This window comes from Octodon degus, unplaced genomic scaffold (assembly GCF_000260255.1).
Source record: "Octodon degus isolate 3935 unplaced genomic scaffold, OctDeg1.0 scaffold00159, whole genome shotgun sequence".
Taxonomy (NCBI): Eukaryota; Metazoa; Chordata; class Mammalia; order Rodentia; family Octodontidae; genus Octodon; species Octodon degus.
In genome coordinates this window covers 908,329-918,522 of record NW_004524735.1, presented here as the reverse complement: position 1 = coordinate 918,522, position 10,194 = coordinate 908,329, and the positions used below count along the sequence as shown (strand labels likewise).

The following is a 10,194-nucleotide window of genomic DNA, read 5'->3' as shown; positions in this document are numbered from 1 at the left end:
AAATAAATAAATACTTGCATTCATTTACCTACTTACACTGGATAATATGCATGATTCACTTGGGAATATTGTTTGAATGCAAATTCTCATGTAGTAGGCTGTCGTTGGGTCTGAGGATTCTGCATTTCTAGCAAGCTCCTACGTAGTGATGTTACTATTCTTTACCTGTAGATCACAGTGGGAACAGTAATGATCAGGAATGCTTTCCTTCATTGTTTCCTCTAAGAGGAACCATGAGATGTGTGTCCATCCTGTTCACAGATCTCATGTTGTACACCTCAGTGGATCATGTTGAGAAGTGTCAAATTTTGATCATAACAATGAAGAATAGTAGGGTTTTAAGCAAGGTAGTAATCCTAAGAATGCGACTAGAATTATTAAAATATTATCAGTGTTAATTTATATACTTTAATGCTATAGGATTGCAAAATTGCTTTGCAAAGTAAAATTGTTAAAAAGGAACTTAAATGTAAAAATGAGCTAATATTGACTAGAAAGCTCACCGACATTATTTGTAAATATATTTTTAAATTTTAGTCTTAAAAGTGTCCTGTAAAAGTAGATATTAATTGTCATTTTATTGGCTGAACATTTTTAACAAAGTGTTTAAATTTCTCAGGTTCATGCTAATTTGGGTCTGAGTAGCTCTCACATTCAATAACTGCATCTTTCCACACTGGCTCACTGATCACAAAGCCGAAAACTGTAGAAAACTGTGTGCACAGACAGCTCTATGGAGTCAATTATTGATTTCTTTCAACAGCCTCTGTCTCATGCAGTGAACCTGAAACCTATCATTGACATTCATTTATCATGTACCAATGATATGTTTTAAAATGTCAAACTGAGTGTCAAGAATTGACTCAGTTATTTTTCATAACGTGTTTATTACTTTGTTTTTTAAATTTTTATTTGTTTATTTTTAATGAGAGTACAAATTAGAATTAAAACAGAAAAATATTGCAAATGATACCGAATTTCACTTAAGAAAGTAATATGAATTTCACAGTATGTGTTATAATACATAATGTGGTCCTTCCAAACAGTTATTCATAGTACCAGATATATGCATGTAAAATTGAAGAAGAAAGAAAAGGAAATGTATAAGAAATTAGGAAGAGAAAAAATACAAACAATTTTTTAAAAAGGAAGCAAAACAAATTAAAGCATTAATTGCTTCTTTCCATAGACCAGCAGAAATGCATAATAAATTGTCCAAAGCATCCTGCTTACATACATAGATAAATCAGGAGAGTGCCACCATGCTCGGTTTTGGGGGTCAGCTCTGCACTGGGCTAACATAGCATGCAGTACCAGGGATTGAACCCAGGTTCTTGAGTTTGCCAAGCAGGCACTTAGACTACCAAGCTATCTCCTTGACCCCCCAAAATATTAAATTGCCTGAAAGAGGCCAGGAATGGTGGCGAATGCCTGCAATCCCAGCACTGGGGTGGCTCAATTTCCTTTAAAGTTGAGGATTGAACAGAACTTGAATAAAAAATTAATAACTAACTACATAAATAATATTTATAAATAAGTAAATACTCAATATTTTTATTTGAGCACGTTTCCAAAAGTACTTTATTTCAAAGGATTTTATTAGCTTGAAATATATCACTTAAAATGCCATTCTTAGTATCATCGAAATATTTGTAGCCGATAGTGTTCAGGATAGAGAATTATAAACATTGTTTTAATATAAATATTGGCTTTTAGTTCTCTTGTAAGGTGAATGAAATCCTAGGACTTGTGACAACATGGAAGGACCTAGAAAACATTATGTTACAGGAAATAAGTCTAGCACAGAAAATAAACACTTGCTTGATCTTACTCCCACGTGGGATCTAAAGAAGTGGACCTCATCAAAGTGAGATGTACAATCAGGGTTTCCACGACTGGCACAGATAAAGAGGGTGAAGATGTTGCTCGCTCAAAATGTCTAAGTTTTCAATCAATTAGAATGAGCTTGAACGTTCTATTTTGGAGCATATTTTTAAAATATTGTGGAAACACAGACAGAAAAGAAGATAGAACTAGAGTCTGGGCGTGGTGGTGCATGTCTGTAATCCCAGCTCTGGGGAGGCTGAAAGCAGGAGGATCACTGTGAGTTTGAGCAGCATAGTGAGACCCTGCACAGAAAAAAAAGGTAGAACTTCTCAGAAGATCAAGAGATATGAAACATAACTACTCTGTGTACACAGTATTTCAATTTAGACAAGAAAATTTAATACAAACAAATAGAAATGGCCCGTGTACCATGCATAGGATGCACCAATAAGAAGGTTGTGTTGAATAAAGACACAGTTAATTATCAGAGGATGGTTGGACAATAAAGCTCTGTGTAGACTGGGTTGAAAGATAAAACAGCTGTCAGAGGAGACTTTAGTGATGAGCAGCAAAGATCTCATCTCAGGTGTCTTGGAGAGCATGATATAACTTGAGAACTTGTCTGTGAACCCTGCTTGTGGTAGGAATAGAGACAGGGACAGAGTGAGAAAAAATAGTTCACAAATAAGAACAGGGAGGTTTCAGCAGTGAAGACAACTGAACAAAAGAAGAGAGGAGAAGAGGTGACGTAGGATGGAAACAAGGACGATCTTCTCATTTTAATATGCAGAGATTTCCTTGAGGTGTCTGTGTCTGGTTGTAGAGCGTGCCAAACTCCCAGATACATCAGGAAAAACGTGATGAATTTTCCTGAGAAATTGTTTTGTCTTTGTACACCTTGGTACAGTGTGTGAAACACGAGCTGAGGAAAGCCATCTCTTGATAGAAGGACAATGTGTAAAAGATATTCTGAAACTGCAACTTCAAAGTCTTGTTCAAAACTAGAAAGCTCTTTTAAAATGCATCTGTATTTTACATATGCAATAAGTGTTAACCCCAAAACTCAATCAGTTCCAATAATACATAACTTCTTTAAGTTATATAACATCTGATGCTACTTTTTACTATTTACTTATAAATTAAATACAGCAATGTATAAAGAGCTCTTTGGCTCTATATCTACCTCTCAATCTGCACCTTGTCCTCTGCAATCCATGTCTGAAAAAAATAAGCAACCAAAATTTTGATTTTCTACATTATTTAGAGGTTTAGTAGTGGGAAGTATTTTTTATTTATTCATTTATTCGTTTATTTATTTAATATGCATTTGGTACAGAGTCTCACTATGCAGGTCGGACTCGTGATCCTCCTGTTTTCAGCCTTCTCAGCACTGGGACTACAGGCACGCACCACGAGTCCCAGTCTTGGTTGCTGGCTCAGCTCGCCGAGGGGGTGAGGCTGGAATGACTAATGGTGCTGGGGATGGAACCCCAGTACCTGCGCTTCCCTAAGCAGGGGCTTAGTCCTCTGAGCTATCTCAACAGCCCTTGGCAATTTAAATTAAGTAAAGTAAAATAATTTTCATTAGAATTCTAAAGCCCTAAAAAATTAGACAGGGATAATGACAAGTTGTACAACCCTGAATATATTGAAATCAGACTTCACAATTATTTTAGATAAATCCCCATAGAATAATTTAGTGTGAATATATTTTTATAATTTAGGAGAGAAGTAGAAAATGGCCCAGCCACCATTTAACTTTTGCATACCATGCATTTCTATGCTAAAGCATCACTATCTGAATAAAGTCTCACAGTTGTCAGTGGGTCTATCAAATCTTTAGGGTTAGACCTTTAAGTCAGTCATGGGCAGTATGAAGTTACACGAGAAAGTCTCCTGTCAGTGGGACCAAGCTACATGACCCTATGATATAAAAGAAGAGAGATTTATCTGGCTCACGGATTCAGAGAGTTGGGTCCATGGTTGATTGTCTCAGAGATAGCAACATGACATCAAAGAGCTGGTATGGCAAAGTTTCTTAGTTCATAGCGACTGAGAAACAGGGCAAGACCACAGCCCAGGAAAGAAAGGGGCCAGGGAACAAATGTAGCACCCAAGGTCTCCCCTCCAAGAGCCATGCAGACACACACACACAGCTGTGTTCCACTACTCGCCTGTGATTCCCTTCATTCAGTCTAATTGGCCTATCAGAATAAATAGTCACAATCTGCCCTCACTCAGCTTGACACATAGACACATCCAAATTCAATAAAGACAATAAGAACTTAATAATTCCATCTCATATGATATAGATATCTTGTGTACAACTAAACTGCAAATAATCTATTTCTTAAGGTCCCTACAGTTCTGATATTTCTCAAAATTTCAAGGCAAAAGACCCACTGAGATCCAGAACAATCTCAAAGGCATGAACTTCAGAAATATTCAAGTTGCATATCCTGCAAATGACAAGTTTAACATTGCAAAAGGGAGCAACAGAGGAATAAGAAAGAATTGGATCATTAAAAAAAGAGAATTGGATCAAAGCAAGAGTGAAAATAAGCAGTGCAATATTAGGTGGGATTACTTCATGGTGAAATGTGGTGAGACGTGGCTGCCATAGGACTGAGGCGTGCGCACCCCTAGGGTCCTGCTGATTGTAGCCCACACTGCCTTTCTTCAGGGTTGTCTCCACTTGTAACTTTCCTTAGCAGACTATTCAGTGTTCCTGTGATCTCTGACTCCCAGGGACTTCTTTCTTCTTGGTACAGGGAATTGAACTCAGGACCATGCACTTGCCAGGCAGATGCTTTTGCCACTCAGCTATCTCCACAGGCCTCTCACAGGACTTTAATTCACATTCATGTCCATTTCTACAGTTGCAAATTCTGTCCTTTAAGGACTTCTTGACTGATCGCTAGCATTTTTCTTTGAAATAGTGAAGAAAGCCGCTTATATCCCTAAATTTTTCTAGTTTACATGATCAAAAAAACAACAAAAAAGGATAATTTGGGGAATACTGTGGGGGATACTGCATCTGTGGAGCAGATACAGAGATCTGCTCCAGCTCTGTCAATAAACAGGCCCCCTTGGACCCTGGTTGCAGCAGCCTTGGAGTGCCTAGATGCTGAATGCAGTGAATCAAATGCTGGGGAATCAATTTTATCCAAAGCCCTTCTCAAGCAGGTTTCTCAGGTGCTATAATTTTAATTCAATTATTTATAACTTTTCACCCTTAAGCTTACATTGGGTAGGTCCTTCCTGGTTTTAAGGTACCTTCAAAGCAGTCTTTTCCTTATGCCCAAATAAAGTACTCCACTTCTCTTTGTGACACTAAACATCAGTTTTTCACAGCCTTATACATGATTTGCTTGGGGCTAATTTTAAGTTTTTGAAAAATTTCTTCTTTCATTTTAGCTCACAATTCTCACTATAATTCCATTTAAAAAGTCAGTAGGACCAGCACCCCAGCCTGAAATTTGGGCTGCCTTAATAGTTTCTCAGCCAGATCAATTAATATAAGTCCCCTACAAAGGCTCAAGATTGGGAAAATGTCAATATATTTCCTTCCAGAGTTTAGCACAATCGCCATCTAGTCCCTCTGCCAGTGGAGTTCCTGATTTCAAGAGAATCCCTTGGATCTTGGCCATTATTGTCTTTATCCTTTCAGCGTCCTTGTTCTGTTATTTTTGCATTCCCAGGACAAATATTGGGCCATCACAACTTTGCCTCTCATCATCAGAAATTTCACTCTATTTTAGTAGGCTCTAATACAGAAATAGCCCTGGAAGGATTTGGATGGAGGAAATGTACTCACATTTCAGCAGCTAGGAAGAGAGCAAATGGAGGAAAGGAGGAGAGTGGTATACCCTTCTAGGTGAGGCTCTCAGGGATCCACCTCTTTCCACCAAGTCCTTCCCCCTGGTAGCACGTGGCTATAGCAGCTCCATGATTCATTTACCTTTCAAACCCTCTATGAGTGAGCACATGAAGTGCTTGGAGACATTTAGATATGATAGTACTTTTTTCAGTCCCTACCAGGACCTCTCATCAAGCTTCCTACAGAATTCTAGGGCTTCTCTAGCCCACGCCTTCCAACCTTCCCAAGCTCTTTCCACAAACCACGTGCAAAGGTTTCTGGACCAAGTGATTAGGAGCAGTCACAACAGTGACCCCATTTTTCTGCTACAGATTTTCCACATTAATCAGATTTTCTGATGTTGGATCCAGACTACTTGACACCACAAATTAAAGGAGGATTGTAGGGAGCTGCGTGAAACCGGCGCCATCCTGCGCCCTACAGAGGAGAGGTTTATTTAACTCACAGCTTCAGAGAGTTCAGTCTTGGTCACATGGCTCCCAGTAAAAACATCATTGTAGAAGGGTATGGAATTCAGGAAACAGAGCTTAAATGCAAGGGGTGAAGAACCAGACATAAACACTAACATCATATCACCGTGTTACATGAAGATACTCTGGAAGTGAATGTTTCTAGTCTTCTAGATGTCTTTAACCACCTTCAAATTCCAATGCCACAATAAATAGTTTTGGAGGTCTTACAGAAGCAAGTCTGTAAGCATCTCCCTTGAGGCATCAACTGCACCTCTGTGAGAGGAAGTGTTGGTCTACATAAATCTAGAGAGTAGTGAGCATCTGAAGAAATGTGCTAATGGGGGAGCATCCAAATAACTCAGGGGATTAATGTGCCTGCAAGCAGGCACAAGGGTCAAGGGTTTGATCACTGGGCCTGCAGTGCAGGCCTCACCCTTGGGGCACACTGAGACAGCAGTTGAGACTGGGTGTGGTGGTGCATGCCTGTAATCCCAGCTTTTGCGAGGCTGTAAACAGGCAGATCACTACAAGTCTGATCTACTTGTGAGACCCTGAACACCCTGTAGACCCTTTCTGAAAAAAACACACAAAAAAATAATGACAAAATGTGCTAAGAAGGCCGTAAAAACAAAAGGAAAGGAGAGGGCTGGGAATATAGCTCAGTAGAATAAGCATTTGTCTGGCAAGCTCAGCATCCTGAGTTCAATCCCTTGTCCAGCAAAAAAAAAAAAAAAAAGTGTATTAGGTAATGGAAGATGCTCATTTCTAGAATCCTTGACAACATTCAGTTGCACCACAGTTTGCACAATGCTCCACCTCTCCAACTTCTTGTTTATAAACTTTACCTTTTATCTTGCAAATTTTCATTATCTCTAAATGTCAATATGAGGGATTTTTGCATAATGAATATATTTTGCAACTTAACTATTTGTAAAGTATTTTATATATATTATCAAAACCAAAAATGATCCCTGATGGTAACATAAGTCTAGAATGCCAACAATCTAGGAGGCAGATGCGGGCAGATCAGAAACTTGATATTGGTCGGGGCAATTTAACAAGATCCAGTTTTAAAATGAAAAATTAAGAAAATGAGCTGGAAAGGTTGGTCAATGTGAAGGTCCCTCTATAATACAAACTGTTATTAGTTCATTAATTCCAAAATTTTAAATTTAAAATAATTATTACTATATTCATATAACATTTGTATTTGGAAATATAGTTTGATGGCATTTCCCTTGTTAAGTATCTGAGTATGTAGTCTGACCCATCAGCCCTTCCTTCCCCCACTTGCCTTCTTTCCTTCCTGTTTTGCTTTGTCTTTCACTCTCAGCACAGGCAGCACACTCACTTTCTTTACACTTCCATTCCTGCTCTTTTCATTAGTTTTCTGTCTGTAATGCTTAGTCATATCTTGATAAGAGACTTACAACAATGACTTGCGTAGGCTATAAGATATGAAGAAAGTTATTCTGTAGCACACTATACTAGGCCACAGATGCTCTTCATGAAAGAAGGAAAACTAATAGTGGAATTCCAGACTTAAATGTCTGTGTATGAAATGAGCTTGGTACAGAGATTTGAGACAGTAGTGGCTGCTGCACATTAGCACCCACTTTAAGTGAAAGCAGAGTAAATGCCTCATTGCTCCAACATGGCTCATCCAGGAATCGAACTGACTGCAATTATGTAATCTCTGGTGCTGACCATACTTTGCTTTGCTAAAATTCAAGGTGATTTCTACCAGCATTTAGGCTCCTTCACTTCCTGACATTTCAGTAAGGGCATAAGAATTCCCAGAGTAAAAAATCTGAGACACTATTAATTGGCAGGAGATGAGAGAGCAGTTTGGGATTATGTGGAACTTGGTGGCCTGCTCTGCAGTTGGTGGGGCAGCAGCGGTCTAATTTGGTTGCATGGGATCATGCTAAGACTTTTGCCATCTTTCTTGGCATCATGCCAGGGATTTTGTTTACATAACACCTTGCAACTCCAACCACAAGCGTACCTGCTAGTTCTCTCATTATACCTAATTTACAGGTATGCAAACTGAGTCTGGAAGGGAGTGTCACTGCCTGACCTTACCTGGACTAATTTCCTGTCACTTGCTTGAGAATGTTCACTGACTTAACTAGTTTGTGCATGGGTGAGACCAGGTTTCTGGTTAGTTCTTGTCTAGCCAGAATTTGTTCTTGCATGTATGCACTAAATCTTATTTAATATCTAGCCTTTTCCTTTTATTTTTTATTTTTATTATTCATTTTGTATTTTAGGGCAGGGTGTACAGGGTGATCAGGGTCTCACTACTAGATTGGACTCATAGTGATCAGCCTCTTTACAGCCTCCCAAGAAGCTGGGATTACAGACTCATGCCACCATGCCCAGGCTCAATCTCCATCTCAGCATCCCCTGGGGGGTGGGGCAAGCATGGCAAGCCTGGGAATTGAACCCCTGGCCCGTGAGCCTGCTTACAGATGTTTTAATCCACTGAGCTACTTGGCCAGCCCGAGCCTTTTCCAATTGATAGTTTTGCTGATAAAATAAAACACAAGCAGATAATGTTATCTGTCTTAGAGTAGTAAATTTTAAATCCTTGAGAGGCATGAAAACCTCAGAAATTATTTCCACTTTCAACAAAGGAGGCAACCCTTGTATACTTGTGTGTTAGTGAGAACGCACCACAGTGTGTATATTAATGTTTCCTTTATTACATCCATTGAATGAGGTGGCCTTCAAGTTATAAATAATTCTCTTTGACCTTTGTGATTATGAAAATGCTCAGGTCTTGGAAATGAAGTCTAGAGTGAAATACTGTAGAATTATTCAATCAGGAACATCGGAAGGGAGCAGTAATTTTATCCTATCATTAGGCTATTGTGACTTTTCCTCACCAGCATGTTCACACTCTGGTATGTCGTTAGCAAAATTAGCTTTTCAGCCCAAATTAATAAATTGATTTGATTTAGCACATAATGTAGCTCACAGATGATTCACACAGTGGGATTCTTACAAAACCTAAGAGCAGAGTAATTTCCTTTAACCACAGCTTGCTTTTAGCATTTGCCTGGGAGACAAGACCCTTTATTACAGAGTATTTAGATATGTCTTGTTTGCATAACCATTGCTTTATAAACTTCTAGTCATCTATTTCCTAAATGTTGGTAGATGAGGATGTTCATAGAGTATAATAGCATGATATTATAGCTCTTCTTTGCTCTTTGTTTTGTACTAAACTAGAGAAGAAATGAAGTCCCTCCAGGAGTCCTTGCAGAATCAGCTTAAAGCGGCATCTGAGAAAGCAGAGAAACACCAGGCAACTGTAAGTGTGCCTTTTTTTGTCCCTTTGGGAGACCAACAGTGCTTTACGATTACTATATGCCTTTCACTAACAACGATGTCGAGAAAAACGAAGGAGTTTACATTTTTGGTGGGAATGTAAATTACCGCAGCTGCCGTGGAAATCAATGTGAAAGTCTTGACTAATTACATTCACTGTGGTCCTCATTAGGTCCAAACTTAATGTGTGACAATGCTCGTAGTAAGAGTAGAACAGAAGTGCCCCAGATTTTCATAGCTGGACATGATGACTTGTTACTTCTTTAATGAAATTAATAATTCAGAGAAGGAACATTTCCAGCTTGTATTCGTGGTGCCAGTAGGCCCAAGAACTGAGTGCATACTCATCATTCCAGTGTATTGTGCAACCTAAGATCCAAAAAGACAATCTCAGCTTTTGAAAAGCACAAGTCAGAAACATTCATTAAGCACATAATTGGGAAAATTATCACAGGCATAGAAACTCAGTTGGAAAGAAGCAGGAGGAAGCACAGACCATGCTACCATTTCTCCCTTCTAAGCCAGCTAACAGTAAATTCTGAGGTGTCACTATTGATATGTCAAGGTTTCTGCTCCCCCAAGATCTATTCAACCAGAAACTCCATATAGGAGCCCAGTTTAGCATGCATGTCAGCTTAAGAGATTCAGGACCAGGGAGATGGCTCAGTGGAATAAGCGCTTGCCTGGCAAATGCAAGGG

The 10,194-nt window shown here is 39.0% G+C and overlaps 1 protein-coding gene across 1 annotated transcript in view; it reads left to right on the top strand.

Annotated features, from left to right (window-relative positions):
* The window catches only part of Luzp2 (leucine zipper protein 2), a 516,158-nt gene that overhangs the window by 232,638 nt on the left and 273,326 nt on the right, over positions 1 to 10,194 (top strand). Inside the window, exon 4 of the mRNA XM_004642693.2 lies at positions 9,397 to 9,478. Coding sequence (XP_004642750.2) covers positions 9,397 to 9,478 — 82 coding nt within the window. The remainder of the gene's footprint in view (positions 1 to 9,396; positions 9,479 to 10,194) is intronic.